Below are 17,682 nucleotides of genomic sequence, written 5' to 3' on the forward strand. Positions count from 1 at the left end.
AAAAATATGTAGCAGCCATCAATCAAATTATTTGTACTTGTATTAAAATTCTAAAATTGAGTTACAAATTTTCTAAAATTGATAAGGTCTTTTTCATCATTAATAGTTTTATCTTGTTATGTTTGTAAACCATTTCCAAGAATTCTCTTTTTTCTATTTGATTCCGTTTCAAGAACTATTTCGTAGTTCATTAATACAGGTTCAATTTTTATTCTATTTTCTAAATATTACAATGTCTGTCCCATGTAGACAGCGTTAAAAAAGGTTGTTGAGAAAGTCCTTGTACATATGGTAAGGAAAAATGTTGATGAACTTTTATTCTATTTTCTAAATATTACGATGTCTGTCCCATGTAGACAGCGTTAAAAAAGGTTGTTGAGAAAGTCCTTGTACATATGGTAAGGAAAAATGTTGATGAACTTTTATTCTATTTTCTAAATATTACGATGTCTGTCCCATGTAGACAGAGTTAAAAAAGGTTGTTGAGAAAGACCTTGTACATATGGTAAGGAAAAATGTTGATGAACTTTTATTCTATTTTCTAAATATTACGATGTCTGTCCCATGTAGACAGCGTTAAAAAAGGTTGTTGAGAAAGTCCTTGTACATATGGTAAGGAAAAATGTTGATGAACTTTTATTCTATTTTCTAAATATTACGATGTCTGTCCCATGTAGACAGCGTTAAAAAAGGTTGTTGAGAAAGTCCTTGTACATATGGTAAGGAAAAATGTTGATGAACTTTTATTCTATTTTCTAAATATTACGATGCCTGTCCCATGTAGACAGCGTTAAAAAAGGTTGTTGAGAGAAAGTCCTTGTACATATGGTAAGGAAAAATGTTGATGAACTTTTATTCTATTTTCTAAATATTACGATGTCTGTCCCATGTAGACAGCGTTAAAAAAGGTTGTTGAGAAAGTCCTTGTACATATGGTAAGGAAAAATGTTGATGAACTTTTATTCTATTTTCTAAATATTACGATGTCTGTCCCATGTAGACAGCGTTAAAAAAGGTTGTTGAGAAAGACCTTGTACATATGGTAAGGAAAAATGTTGATGAACTTTTATTCTATTTTTTAAATATTGCGATGTCTGTCCCATATAGACAGCGTTAAAAAAGGTTGTTGAGAAAGTCCTTGTACATATGGTAAGGAAAAATGTTGATGAACTTTTATTCTATTTTCTAAATATTACGATGTCTGTCCCATGTAGACAGCGTTAAAAAAGGTTGTTGAGAAAGTCCTTGTACATATGGTAAGGAAAAATGTTTTATGCTCAGTTTCTCAATTGATTGTAGTATCTATTGCAGTTTTTGCCTTTCAAATAGCTCCACATCAAAATTCAGGATTTAATAGTTGGATGAATCTATCCGGAAAAATCCTTAAGGAAAAGAGCCATTAGTTGATGTTGAACGATAAGGTTTGAATCGGTGTCTGATCTAGACTAGTAGATACCCTTCAAAAAACTATAATATCGTTTTTTACGTTGTCATCGTTTACTTTTTTAATTTTAGTGACAACAACTAGTTAGAAATTGCCTCTTAATATTATTATAAGGCAAGTTTTTAATTTGGGTATTCAATTTTTCTGAAGCACTTATTAGTACTCAAAATACCCACGAGATAGCGTAAGTTTCCACTAGCTGATATGGATAACAGAAGCCAGAAACTTCTTGAGACAGTCTTGCTGGATTATATGTTTTCAGTTCTACTATATTTTTGCTACTAATTTCAACTACTTGATTAGATATTCCAAATGATGCAGTTGGGGATCATAATTTTAACATTCAAGTCTATAAATTTTTTTGAAACGATACTCTACCAAAAATTAGCATTTGCATAGTTTTTGCTGTTTATTTTCAGAGGTTATTAATTATATGAGAAGTTTTCACGGAATTTACTTCCCTTGTTGCAGCTTTTGAGTTTCTAAATTATTAATTTCGTTCATAAAGCAGCACTTTTCTGAATTATTACCATAATATGGTGTTTAGATTTATAGCTTTCACAGGGAGTTGAATATTTTAATTGCGACACTTTTCGTAAGTTTTCCACGAGACTTTGAAACGAATGGACACAACAGACGACGTCGACTGATGAATTATAATTAATTAGGTTTATACGAGGGTTGCTATTTAAGTTTTTAGAAGCGGCAACATTGTAAATATATCAAATATGACATTACTTGATATTTTTAATTGTTAAACTACTCAAAACACGTTGTCATACGAGGAGTATGCGAGTTATTGATATAAATTTGAAATATTCATTTTGGTTTATTAATGGAATTAACATTTTCGTGCAAAATGCGCCTTAGACGTTCATAAATGTCAAAAATTAATCAACTTTTTACGCGTTGATGGTCGCTGAACGTCAAAAACATAACCTCACTTATCTAGTATAGTTTGTAGTTGCAGATACCTTGAAAAATATAAAATTTTATTCTACACAACGTGTAGTACGTACTACGATTGGCTTTAACGCAATATATTTAACTATTCCATTGCCCTTATGACTATTAATCCAATACCTAGACCATCGACAAGTGTTAAATACACATTCTGAACGAAGAGAGAATGAAATCGGAGTCCGGTTGATCGAAGATTGATATTCAACTGTTAGTTAAAACAGAATTTACGTATTATAAATATCGAAGTGTCAATCGACAGTTGAAATGTACTTTCTAACCTCAATTTTTGTTTACTTCAGCTTGCGTATTGGTTAAAATTGAACTCTCAGTGCAGTCAACGCAAATTTTTGGGAAGAAAGTTCCAGTTAACCATCGGTGGAGTTTAGATCGGCGGTTGATCAAAATCTAGTTGAGTTTCTTCTAGGACGTCATTTTGGATTAATTTAGATTCTAATTCACAATTTCTTCGATTGTTGTTTCTTGGTGGATGAATAGGAGATAAAAGAAAAATTGAAATCCAGATCAGATTATTATAAATAAATTACTTTGGATAGTTTGTAATGTTTTCGAAACAAAACATCTGGTTTAATAATATTTGACGATTATCTAAAACTATGTTTACTTATTTTCAGTTGAAAGACAAAGCTGTAGAACTTCTGGTACGTAAAATTTTTATTACTTCATTTTTAAGTTCGTAGGTAGGCAAAATACATAGTTTTGGATAATATAATATTATTATTAATTAATTTATTAACGAGACTTGAGCTTGAGAGAGTTAGACTACATTAAGGAAATATTACAAACTATTAAATATTAATTTATTTTCTTGCTATCGTACTGAAAGAGAAGCTTGAAAAATGTGTTAAAAATTTCTCTGACATTCTGTTTTCAAGTTATCTATGACCTAAAGGTCTTGAGTTAGAAAAATCTCTAATCGGAAAAAAAAATGTCTCCCTTTGAAACTTCAATTATAGCAATTGGATAATAGAATAGAGAAAGGAACCGAGTAGCAGTGTGAGAGGTATGTATCCTCAATTTTGGGCAGTCAATTATACTGAACAGATTTTCTCAATAGATAGACTAATTCATGAGTCAAGGATCCGTGAAGATTAGTGGAAGTAACCACATGTTATAAAACAAAGATCGATGCTGCTTTTGTGGTTCAGTATATTAGTGCTTAACTCAAAAATTACTGAACGGATTTTCACGTAATTTCCACCAATAGAAAGATTGATTCATGGGGAATATTTTGCTATATGATAACTCGAGGTTTGGTGAAGATTAGTGGAAGTAACCACATGTTATAAAACAAAGATCGATGCTGCTTTTGCGGTTCAGTATATTAGTGCTCAACTCAAAAACTACTGCACGGATTTCCACGCAATTTCCACCAATGGATAGACTGATTCATGGGAAGTATTTTGATATTTGATAACTCGAGGTTCCGGGAAGATTAGTGGAAGTAACCACATGTTATAAAACAAAGATCGATGCTGCTTTTGCGGTTCAGTATATTAGTGCTCAACTCAAAAACTACTGCACAGATTTTCACGAAATTTCCACCAATGGAAAGATTGATTCATGGGGAATATGTTGGTGTATGATAAATCGAGGTTTGGTAGAGAATAGTGGAAATAACCACATGTTATAAAACAAAGATCGATGCTCCTTTTGCGGTTCAGTATATTAGTGCTTAACTCAAAAACTACTGCACGGATTTTCACGAAATTTCCACCAATGGAAAGATTGATTCATGGGGAATATGTTGGTGTATGATAAATCGAGGTTTGGTAGAGAATAGTGGAAATAACCACATGTTATAAAACAAAGATCGATGCTCCTTTTGCGGTTCAGTATATTAGTGCTTAACTCAAAAACTACTGCACGGATTTTCACGAAATTTCCACCAATGGAAAGATTGATTCATGGGGAATATGTTGGTGTATGATAAATCGAGGTTTGGTAGAGAATAGTGGAAATAACCACATGTTATAAAACAAAGATCGATGCTCCTTTTGCGGTTCAGTATATTAGTGCTTAACTCAAAAACTACTGCACGGATTTTCACGAAATTTCCACCAATGGAAAGATTGATTCATGGGGAATATGTTGGTGTATGATAAATTGAGGTTTGGTGGAGAATAGTGGAAATAACCACATGTTATAAAACAAAGATCGATGCTCCTTTTGCGGTTCAGTATATTAGTGCTTAACTCAAAAACTACTGCACGGATTTTCACGAAATTTCCACCAATGGAAAGATTGATTCATGGGGAATATGTTGGTGTATGATAAATCGAGGTTTGGTAGAGAATAGTGGAAATAACCACATGTTATAAAACAAAGATCGATGCTCCTTTTGCGGTTCAGTATATTAGTGCTTAACTCAAAAACTACTGCACGGATTTTCACGAAATTTCCACCAATGGAAAGATTGATTCATGGGGAATATTTTGCTATATGATAACTCGAGGTTTGGTGAAGATTAGTGGAATTAACCGAATGTTATAAAACAAAGATCGATGCTGCTTTTGTGGTTTAGTATATTAGTGCTTAAATCAAAAATTACTGAACGGATTTCCACGCAATCCCACCAATGGATAGATTGATTCATGGAGAATATTTTGCTATATGATAACTCGAGGTTTGGTGAAGATTAGTGGAAATAACCGAATGTTATAAAACAAAGATCGATGCTCCTTTTGCGGTTCAGTATATTAGCGCTTAACTCAAAAATTACTGCACAGATTTTCACGAAATTTCCACCAATGGATAGATTGATTCATGGGGAATATTTTGCTATATGATAACTCGAGGTTTGGTAAAGATTAGTGGAAGTAACCACATGTTATAAAACAAAGATCGATGCTGCTTTTGTGGTTTAGTATATTAGTGCTTAACTCAAAAACTACTGCACGGATTTTCACGAAATTTCCACCAATTGAAAGATTGACTCATGGGGAATATGTTGGTGTATGATAAATCGAGGTTTGGTAGAGAGTAGTGGAAATAACTACATGTTATAAAACAAAGATCGATGCTCCTTTTGCGGTTCTGTATATTAGTGCTTAACTCAAAAATTACTGAATGGATTTCCACGCAATTTCCACCAATGGATAGATTGATTCATGGAGAATATTTTGCTATATGATAACTTGAGGTTCCGGGAAGATTAGTGGAAATAACCACATGTTATAAAACAAAGATCGATGCTGCTTTTGCGGTTCAGTATATTAGTGCTTAACTCAAAAATTACTGAATGGATTTCCACGCAATTTCCACCAATGGATAGATTGATTCATGGAGAATATTTTGCTATATGATAACTTGAGGTTCCGGGAAGATTAGTGGAAATAACCACATGTTATAAAACAAAGATCGATGCTGCTTTTGCGGTTCAGTATATTAGTGCTTAACTCAAAAATTACTGAATGGATTTCCACGCAATTTCCACCAATGGATAGATTGATTTATGGAGAATATTTTGCTATATGATAACTTGAGGTTCCGGGAAGATTAGTGGAAATAACCACATGTTATAAAACAAAGATCGATGCTGCTTTTGCGGTTCAGTATATTAGTGCTTAACTCAAAAATTACTGAATGGATTTCCACGCAATTTCCACCAATGGATAGATTGATTCATGGAGAATATTTTGCTATATGATAACTTGAGGTTCCGGGAAGATTAGTGGAAATAACCACATGTTATAAAACAAAGATCGATGCTGCTTTTGCGGTTCAGTATATTAGTGCTTAACTCAAAAATTACTGAATGGATTTCCACGCAATTTCCACCAATGGATAGATTGATTTATGGAGAATATTTTGCTATATGATAACTTGAGGTTCCGGGAAGATTAGTGGAAATAACCACATGTTATAAAACAAAGATCGATGCTGCTTTTGCGGTTCAGTATATTAGTGCTTAACTCAAAAATTACTGAATGGATTTCCACGCAATTTCCACCAATAGATACATAGATTCATGATCTCTTATGTTGAGTTTCTCTAAGAACATTCATCAGTAATAGGGATTATTAAAATGTAATTGAAAAATAATGTCATTTATTATTATTGAAAATAATTAAAACAAAGGCCTAGGGTATTCCAGAAGTTAAGTTCTACGGAATTAACACCATTCCAAGACATGTGTTTCTAATATTCAATAGCCATGTTAATCATTTGAGGAATTACAAAACAAAATTTTGTCATCACAATTTGCTTACAACCCCACAGGTCATACAAGATCCAGATAGTTTGATAGCAAGCAGAAGAAGTAAAAGAAAAAATTCCTTGATGTGCTGCGAGAGCGACTACTCCCCACTTAATTTTGTCAAGTGTAATTCAACTACTCCCAATTTTGACTAAGAAAAAAGAGACAAATTCAAGCATAATTGGCATAAAACGAAGGTTATTTCATGATAATAATGTATTCGAAAAATTTCGAGCCCGCCCCTGTCTCGTAAAACTATTCCCTAGCAACAAATTACTCACCATATAACGTTTTTCTTTTCTTATTTCACCACAACATAATATCCTAACCTCCTTCGTCATTGTGATCCTTGGAATTTATCGCGAAATTCATCCGAGACGCAGACCAAAAAAATATAAAAACGAAAAAAATACCCTAATAAAATTAACAAGGTTCCTAACCTTACCTTTATCAAATTATTCCGAAGATCGTACGCCTTCTCGCCGGACAGTGGCGCCATCTGACCACGCCCCTTCTCACTCTCTCTACCCGTCCCACGATTAATCTTCTCTTTGTCTTTCTTCTCCCAATCTTAGTCCGATCGCTGATCGAATACACAAAATCATCATTAATATCACTACAGGTCAGGATTCCAATGAATAAACTAATTAATCAAATTTTTAATATTTGGTGGAGGTTCTCGAAGGAATAAGGCGTGTTCACCAAAATTTTTAACTTGATATTATTATAAAGGATATCTCAAAAATAATGTTTATTATACAATCAAACAACGAAAGCCTTATAATTCTAAATATATCTCATCGTATATTCTATGATTAGGAATAAATGTTGAGCAATACCTTCGCGAAAAATGGATCTGAATAAATATTAATCTGACCAGTGGCGTATCAAGCACAATCAACGATAAAGCTTTTTATTTCATAATAAATGAAGTAATAATAAATAAATAAATAAAGATTGTACTAAATTGGAATCACAATTTTTGTTTGAGTACAAATTATTGAATTTTCTTTTTTCGGGCTTTCTTTTTAGCAAAAGTGACATCACCAAAACTCAAATTTTGGACTATAAAATGTTCAATGGATAGAATAGCTGAGTTGCGTAACAGTTATGGAAATGATCGCTCGACATGCCGTAGTCTCAGGAAGATAGCAGCAATACAATGCTAATGGGGAAGTTTGAAGAAATAAAATGATATTTTATGATTTATGAATCACCACGTTCCCTTAGAGATGTCGTTTTTAATTTTTGTCTAAAACTAGACGGATGTCCACGCAATTTCCATTAATAGATAGAATGATTCATGAGGAATATTTTGGTGTGAAATATTCCGTGAAGATTAGTGGAAATAATCAAATTTATAAAACAAAGATCGATGCTGCTTTTGCGCTTCAGTATATTAGTGCTTAACTCAAAAATTACTGAACGGATTTTCATGGAATTTCCACCAATAGATAGATTAATTCATGAGGAATATTTTGGTGTATGACAAGTCGAGGTTTGGTAAAGATTAGTGGAAATAACCACATGTAATAAAACAAAAATCGATGCTGCTTTTGTGGTTCTGTATATTAGTGCTTAACTCAAATATTACTGAACGGATTTTCATGGAATTTCCACCAATAGATAGATTAATTCATGAGGAATATTTTGGTGTATGACAAGTCGAGGTTTGGTGAAGATTAGTGGAAATAACCACATGTAATAAAACAAAAATCGATGCTGCTTTTGTGGTTCTGTATATTAGTGCTTAACTCAAATATTACTGAACGGATTTTCATGGAATTTCCACCAATAGATAGATTAATTCATGAGGAATATTTTGGTGTATGACAAGTCGAGGTTTGGTGAAGATTAGTGGAAATAACCACATGTAATAAAACAAAAATCGATGCTGCTTTTGTGGTTCTGTATATTAGTGCTTAACTCAAATATTACTGAACGGATTTTCATGGAATTTCCACCAATAGATAGATTAATTCATGAGGAATATTTTGGTGTATGACAAGTCGAGGTTTGGTGAAGATTAGTGGAAATAACCACATGTAATAAAACAAAAATCGATGCTGCTTTTGTGGTTCTGTATATTAGTGCTTAACTCAAATATTACTGAACGGATTTTCATGGAATTTCCACCAATAGATAGATTAATTCATGAGGAATATTTTGGTGTATGACAAGTCGAGGTTTGGTGAAGATTAGTGGAAATAACCACATGTAATAAAACAAATATCGATGCTGCTTTTGCGCTTCAGTATATTAGTGCTTAACTCAAAAATCACTGAACGGATTTCCACGCAATTCTCACCAATAGATAGATTAATCCATGAGGAATATTTTGGTGTATGATAAGTCGAGGTTTGGTGAAGATTAGTGGAAATAACCACATGTTATAAAACAAAGATCGATGCTGCTTTTACGATTCTGTATATTCAACTTTAAACAAGCTTCCAGTATCTTGGAGGCGTTCATTCTCGCAAATTTCACTTTTCCTGACGAATTTCAGGTATGTCAAGGTTTAACGACCTTTTATTCTTTTGCTTGCGTCTCTAAATCTCCTAATTAATTTCGAGTCTTTTTAAGATCTTCCAGGCCAACTTACGAGAGTTTGAGGCATATCGATGGCTTTATGTTGAAATGCTTTATATGGTTTATAAAATTTTGCAATGGAGTTTTCATTAAAATAGTTCTTTGTGCACACTCTTAAAGTGGAAATCTCAAAGCGTTGCATCTAAATGTGGCAAGGATTTTATCACCTACCGCCCCTACCGGCTACATTCTAAAACTAAGTGTTTGATATTTTTTTCATTAAAATTTTGATACAACTTTCCATTTAACTTGTTCTTGCTCGTAGATAATTTGAATTAATTGAAGAAAAATCTAATTAATTTCACTAGATGTCCATCCCTCTTGGAATGTGGGCCCCTTACGGATGGGGGGCCGCGGCATCGGAAAAAAATGGATTTCGAAAGCTTGTTGCTTGGAAACAGATACCGTCTCTTGATGTACTAATTATACAGAAAATACAGAGCAAAAACAATGCATTTGAAGGTGGAATCAACAAAAGAAAAATTTGAAAAGCTGAGTGAAGATCCAGACGTGTTTGATTCTATACCTGATGAAGATGTATTTCCAATACGCATGGTGTTAATAAATTTGGTAATGACGTTCTTCGTCAATATTTAAATATTCTTTTATTCAGTTGACATGTTGTGACCTGTAATTTTGATGAGTTTTTACTTTTGTCTACCACTTTTAATCAATCCACTAACCACGGTCGGTCTATTGGATTGATTAGTATTCTGTTTCCTTGGTGTCCAATATTGAATCGTCTTTCTTTCAATGGACATATCATCATAACAGCGATAATTTTTGGATCTGACAGGACGAACGTTGTTTTTTAAGACTGTCCCTGCGATTTATTTATAGTCATCGTAAAGGCCATACGTACCGGAGATTATTAACCTTGGAATCATCGGTATACGCGACATCCTCTCCTTTGTATTTATCTTTTATGATCGTTGCCTCAACTCTTTTCTTTTCCACAACCAGTCTGATCCTTTTAACTGCAAATTTTGAGGTGCTGATCCAGTGAAGTTAAAAACTCCGTGGGATAATTGTGTTGACGGTGTTGACTGATTTGATGTCAGTACTCGTTCTTGAATTCCCTTGGCAAGTCTTGCTGAATACAGGGTTGTATTCAATTCGATTTGTTACAAAACCTAATTATACCTCAGCTATGTGATCGAAGCTCTTCAGAGGTATTCCATTTCATTAACTTTCGTTATTTCTACGGAACTTGATGCTGTCGATCTTTCCTTTCACAGCAGTTTTCGCCGTATAGAATCGCGAGCAGCTCGCGCACTTTTGAGCGTGTCCATAAGAACTTACGTTTCTTTATGATATTTTTTCTTGTAATAACTTACTTACTAGGTTCCTCCGTAGTTTTTTTAAACTCTGTACTAAACTCCCTCCGATTTCCATCTAATTGATACTTTCTATCAATTCATCAAGTCCATAAATGCTTTCCATACAATTTTTTCACTGTTAACAGTATTTTTTAGACGACGCCATCTGAAAGTTGTTCGAAAGTCGCGTTTTGAGTGTTCCATGTAGTAGAAGTGACAGTTCCGTACTGTAAAACACTTTCGGGATGCTCTGGAGTGACTTTAATCACTTGACAGTTGACAGTTGACAGTTTCACTTCGATAATTTTGTTTACCTTAAATTTTAATTTTAATAAATTAATATTGATATTACAAATATCATTAAGTACATTAAATTGTTCAATAAATAAAATGTTTATAATTCTCTATTATTTATTTTGTTCCCTCAGTGTAATTGAAAAAGTTTTGTATCTTATGCGTCGTTTAAAAAATGTTGTGTACGCCGCGGCTGAAATACTACTTTGTAGAGTAGCACTTTCAGTTCTTGGCATACAAATAACTATTTTGGTATATTTGGTTTTACAATTTCATCAATATTTTCATTAATACTTCGATCGAATCGTGACATTTTGAAATATTAAACGTCAAAATAGAAATAAACCGATTTGTTTCCATGGCAACGTGGTGAAGTAAAAACATGTGATCTGTTTTCAGTATAAAGCCGTACTGATTGGTTGTGTTAAATCAGATGATCCAAAATTAATTGATTTAATTGGATTTCTATTTTCATTGTAATTTGAATAACCATTTTTTTTAGTAATTTCTAGATGCCTGACCCGCGGAATATGATTTTGATTTGTTCTTGTCCAGACTGCCATGTCTGTTTATTCTTTTTTTTTTTGTTTTTATAGCTTATTGTGATTGGCTTACGTGATATAATGGCCATTGTTAAATCTTTGACGGGTTTTTATTAAAAATATTTCTGTCCAAAAAGAGGTGGAGCTTGTCCTTTTATATTTAAGTGACTATATAGTATTTAATAAACAAAAAACAATTATAAATTCTCAGAATTTGACTAAAAGTGAAAACATTTCTTTCAAATAAAAAATATTTTTGGTATATCTTTGTACTAAATATGGGGTCTTTATGGAGTCTCGTAATAAAGCTATTTTTCGCTTAGCACAAATAATTGAATTAATGTGAAGGATGATTATTGGAAATTACAAGGATTCCTGTCAAAATATCATAATTTATATCAGGAAGGTCCCAGAAGTACCTGGCCCAATAAACAAATATCATAATCGTCAAGATTCTCAAAATAGCCATTAACTAGCAACTTAACCTCTCTATTGTTGGGAAATCTTTGACCACTGAGCCATTTTTTTCAAGTCTCTGAATTAAAATAGCCCCGAGAGGACTAAATCTGGCAAATAGGGTAGATGAGATAGCAATTCAAACTTTAATTCATCAATTTTGGGTGAGCAGGTGCAGGTCTTGGTGAAACTCTTCCTTCTCAGCCAAATACGGCCATTTTTGCTTGATTTATTTACTCAATCGTTGAAATAACTTCACATAATGGTTGCTATTTATAAATTATCCCAAGCGCATCTCAAAACACCAACGCTATGACCTTCCATGCAGATGGAACCGTCTTTGCCTTCTTTGGCGCCGGTTCTCCCTTTCCAAACTATTTTTTTTCTATTGTTCTTTTGCTTCGAGTGTGAAGTGATGGATCCACCTTCCATCCATGGTTATAAAGCGTCACCTTATTGCGACAAGGCCAGAGCATAATCTGTTGTCTCCAAAATTTACCGTTGTTACGAGGAGACTTTCGAGTGTACAAATTGAGTCGATTTTTTAGCTCACCCTGTACCTTACAATAGGTGAAAAACTTGTGACTAATAAAACAATTTTTTTCTTACTAAAACTGTTAATATTAGAGCAGAAATAATCACTATTGCGTAATTAAAGAAAAGAGACAGAAGGATCATTAAATCAGCAAAGAGTGAGCTGCTAGATGCTCAGACCTTATAAAATTTCTGGTACGTGGAAGGATCTGAGGTTTATGGTGAATAGTGCAAGTTCACAAACGATACGGGGCTTTTTCTATGGGTTGCACGCATCGTGAAACATTGACCAAACTTCTGCAAGCTATCCAGAATCTTCAGGACAACGCTTCACATATGAGCTGCTTAAGAAGTTTTGGAGAACTGTCGTGCCTACATCTCGGACTTAGACCCCAGCAACAGGAAATGCTTCAATAGCTAAAGCGCTTCGTCAACGGGTTGACGCCTAGGGAATATCTAAGCTGGAATATGGAAACTATGTTTTAGTATGACCCTCGTAGAACGAATTTATCGATTTGCCGTGAGCTTTCCGAGTTTAAAAACGATTTGAGGGATGAAAATACCTCAAAATAGAAAATTTGTGTTTAATAATAATAATTACGTCTCCCCAATATCATTTCATTATTAATATTGTCGTGATTTATAATCCTGAGTCGATGATTTTTTTTATATATATGAAAGACGACAAATTTCGAGGTACCAGACCGTTCTTAGCACACTTAATTTCATATTATTAATATTGTATATAAACTGATTTGATTTTATTGCTTCTTTATCTATTCTGAGATTAAGCAAATTCGAAATTATCTATAGCGTGATTAAAATTTGAAATCGGTAATAGTTGATTGTAGCATAGAAATTGGATTGAATTACAAATAAATTATAGTTTGAACAAAATAAAAAACACGCTTTTAGCAATAATGAAATTACCGATGGGAAAATCAACTGTATTAATGTCAGTTTTATAAAATTGTAGGGTGCAGTTCAAAAGAAACGTTGTTTGAACAATCCGGATCATATATATGCTGAGTCTTAGGCTTAAATGTGTGTGGAATATTTAAAATTATGAAAAAGTGTCTTTGATTTCGAAAACCGACTATTATCCATTAAGATCAATACACTTTGGCATGCGTTTGAACCCATTTTCGAAGCATTTCAGCGCTTGACTATTTAGTATACAAGCTATAGCATTGTAAGCATAGAAACTGTTAAAAAATGCTTTTGGTAAGCACTAAAATTAGACATTTATGTTAAGAATGTATTTATATATTTCAAAAGTCATTTTTGTATAGATTTTTCATTATTTATATAAATGTAGTGTACATTGAAGCATCCTCATGAAGAAACTGATTTAGCCACTCGTTTCCGCGACTTTATCAAAGCTCTAAAAATTGCTCAAAATTTGTTTTTGATCTGTGTTGTTGTTAATATTTACTTAATCAAGTATCTAACTTATTTTGAGACGTTTTTCAAAACTTGATTTATCTTTCGAAATCTACTAGGCCAAGAGCCGGGCTTTTTCTGTAAAAAACGTAAGGGAACAAGTTTTTTTTTAATATATTCAGGGGTGTCCCCTGAAAGTAAATTCTTCACCTCAGCCGCCATCTTGAAAAACACGTTTTATCAAATATCTCGCGGAAACGCACATCGTACGACAAAAATTGTTCAGAGCATTATTGTAGGTAATAATATTTGCAATCTTATATATTTGAAACTTTTTTCTGTATAACTCATAGTTTTTTAATTATAGCGCTCTAAAGTTTTTTCAATATAGTTTTTGCTAAATTTTTAGTTAATGGTCAATGATAAATTAAAAATGGTGGTAACTGGATTGTAGAGCATAAAATTTTCTATAAATTTTATTGGAACCTTTTTCCCGGTTTTTTTAAAGTAACATTCGTAAAATTGTTTTTCTTTTAGTGATTTTAGATTTTTGTATTTTACAAAATTGAAACGGTTTAGCGATTTTTCGAAAATAATACTGTACAATATAATATAGCATAATAAAATCATAACGTTAATTAATAATAATAATATTAAGAATAACAATCCGTACGATGTAGCGTAACTAAATATTTAGCAAAAACCATATTGAAAAAAGTTTGGAGCGCTATAATTAAAAAACTATGAGTTATACAAAAAAAAGTTTCAAATAAAAAAGATTGCAAATATTATTATCTACAATAATGATCTGAACAATTTTTGTCGTACGATGCGCGGTTCGCGAGATATTTGATAAAACGTGTTTTTCAAGATGGCGGCTAAGGTGAAGATTTTACTTTTAGGGGACACCCCTGAATATAGAAGAAAAAGAATTTTACGAATGTTACTTTAAAAAAACCATAAATCCTACGGGAAAAAGGTTCCAATAAAATTTATAGAAAATTTTATGCTTTACAATCCAGTTACCACCATTTTTAATTTATTATTGACCATTAACTAAAAATTTAGCAAAAACTATATTGAAAAAACTTTAGAGCGCTATAATTAAAAAACTATGAGTTATACAAAAAAAAGTTTCAAATAAAAAAGATTGCAAATATTATTATCTACAATAATGCTCTGAACAATTTTTGTCGTACGATCCGCGGTTCGCGAGATATTTGATAAAACGTGTTTTTCAAGATGGCGGCTAAGGTGAAGAATTTACTTCTAGGGGACACCCCTGAATATAGAAGAAAAAGAATTTTACGAATGTTACTTTAAAAAAACCATAAATCCTACGGGAAAAAGGTTCCAATAAAATTTATAGAAAATTTTATGCTTTACAATCCAGTTACCACCATTTTTAATTTATTATTGACCATTAACTAAAAATTTAGCAAAAACTATATTGAAAAAACTTTAGAGCGCTATAATTAAAAAACTATGAGTTATACAAAAAAAAGTTTCAAATAAAAAAGATTGCAAATATTATTATCTACAATAATGATCTGAACAATTTTTGTCGTACGATCCGCGGTTCGCGAGATATTTGATAAAACGTGTTTTTCAAGATGGCGGCTAAGGTGAAGAATTTACTTTTAGGGGACACCCCTGAATATAGAAGAAAAAGAATTTTACGAATGTTACTTTAAAAAAACCATAAATCCTACGGGAAAAAGGTTCCAATAAAATTTATAGAAAATTTTATGCTTTACAATCCAGTTACCACCATTTTTAATTTATTATTGACCATTAACTAAAAATTTAGCAAAAACTATATTGAAAAAACTTTAGAGCGCTATAATTAAAAAACTATGAGTTATACAAAAAAAAGTTTCAAATAAAAAAGATTGCAAATATTATTATCTACAATAATGATCTGAACAATTTTTGTCGTACGATCCGCGGTTCGCGAGATATTTGATAAAACGTGTTTTTCAAGATGGCGGCTAAGGTGAAGAATTTACTTTTAGGGGACACCCCTGAATATAGAAGAAAAAGAATTTTACGAATGTTACTTTAAAAAAACCATAAATCCTACGGGAAAAAGGTTCCAATAAAATTTATAGAAAATTTTATGCTTTACAATCCAGTTACCACCATTTTTAATTTATTATTGACCATTAACTAAAAATTTAGCAAAAACTATATTGAAAAAACTTTAGAGCGCTATAATTAAAAAACTATGAGTTATACAAAAAAAAGTTTCAAATAAAAAAGATTGCAAATATTATTATCTACAATAATGATCTGAACAATTTTTGTCGTACGATCCGCGGTTCGCGAGATATTTGATAAAACGTGTTTTTCAAGATGGCGGCTAAGGTGAAGAATTTACTTTTAGGGGACACCCCTGAATATAGAAGAAAAAGAATTTTACGAATGTTACTTTAAAAAAACCATAAATCCTACGGGAAAAAGGTTCCAATAAAATTTATAGAAAATTTTATGCTTTACAATCCAGTTACCACCATTTTTAATTTATTATTGACCATTAACTAAAAATTTAGCAAAAACTATATTGAAAAAACTTTAGAGCGCTATAATTAAAAAACTATGAGTTATACAAAAAAAAGTTTCAAATAAAAAAGATTGCAAATATTATTATCTACAATAATGCTCTGAACAATTTTTGTCGTACGATGTGCGGTTCGCGAGATATTTGATAAAACGTGTTATTCAAGATAGCGCCTGAAGTGAAAGGGACAACCCTGCATATAATAAAAAAAATACCTATTCCCGTACGTTTTTTGGTTCGGGCTCTTGGACTTTACTGTAATAAAATGGATCGAAGAAGCCAGATGAAACTTTGTCTAAAGCTTGGTTGAGACTAGATAAACATTTATAATCATAGATAAAGTATAGTGTTCAACTTGCAACAATAATAATGATAAATTTCAACAGAAAACTGTGGCAACTGCGTGAGTAATGATTCAAATAACCTCCCATGGCAAAACAAACTATTAAATTCCAATCTGTATATCGAAAACATTCACTAATAATATGTAAACGTGTACTATTGAAGCTTTATCGTGTTAAATCCGTATAGGATTAGTTGAAGTAGATAATTTGATTTAAAAATTAGTCTTTGACATCACAATACATTTCAAGGTGAAATTATTTTGATAATTTTCTGTAGAAACAATAATTCTGATAATGAAATTTTAATATTAATTGAAATCAACTAATAGAAACTTTTGTTTAAATGTTTTTGTTATAAGAGAGGAAATATTCAATTCAGATGACAATTAGAAACATAACCTATACACAATATGAAATCCTAGGTCCTATATCAGGACCAGCTCTAACAAACTATGGAAATAATCTCTCTAATCCTTGAAAGAGGAATCCTGGAAAAGCTGATGAGTAAGAATGGTATTGGTATGGCGGTTTTGGTTTTGGTATTGCGAAAATGTCAATACCAAGGCTACCTTCAGATTCGCAAGACCAAAACCGGATCTGCAGTACCAATACTACGTGGACAAGACTAGAAACTTGATCTTGATCATGCATTTACGAGATGTGGCTGTTACTAGACTGATGATGTTATGTCTATTTATTCATTATCACCTTTAACATATACCTCCCCTCTATCTTTACATCGCTCCAGAAGAATCTACATCTACCAGTCTTTTTCTGTCAGTTCCTCTATAACGTGCGCGTGTTTTCTTTCAAAGCTTCAATAGACTCAAATCTCGTTCTTTTTAATGCAGATTTGACCTAAAGTGAATGGTAGAAGTCACAACGTGCAAGATCCGGCGATTAAGGTGGGTAGTTTAGCACTGGGATGTTGTTATTGGCTAGAACTTCAACAACAATCAATTGTTGTTAGAAATAGACAGTCCCTATGAAAACAAAGGCCACGGCTACACTGGTTTGTATACAGATACGGTAAACCTC

At 32.3% G+C, this 17,682-nt stretch overlaps 1 protein-coding gene across 3 annotated transcripts in view; it reads left to right on the top strand.

Moving 5' to 3' along the window:
* Positions 1–17,682, top strand: part of LOC130448530 (optomotor-blind protein) — a 134,785-nt gene that overhangs the window by 84,092 nt on the left and 33,011 nt on the right. For 2 of the 3 annotated variants that reach the window (XM_056785956.1, XM_056785941.1), the window contains exon 4: positions 3,040–3,066. The exons of the other annotated variant lie outside the window; for it this stretch is intronic. In XM_056785956.1, the coding sequence (XP_056641934.1) occupies positions 3,040–3,066 (27 nt within the window). The remainder of the gene's footprint in view (positions 1–3,039; positions 3,067–17,682) is intronic. 3 annotated transcript variants of the gene reach the window in all.

Source organism: Diorhabda sublineata, chromosome 1 (genome assembly GCF_026230105.1).
Source record: "Diorhabda sublineata isolate icDioSubl1.1 chromosome 1, icDioSubl1.1, whole genome shotgun sequence".
NCBI classification, from domain to species: domain Eukaryota; kingdom Metazoa; phylum Arthropoda; class Insecta; order Coleoptera; family Chrysomelidae; genus Diorhabda; species Diorhabda sublineata.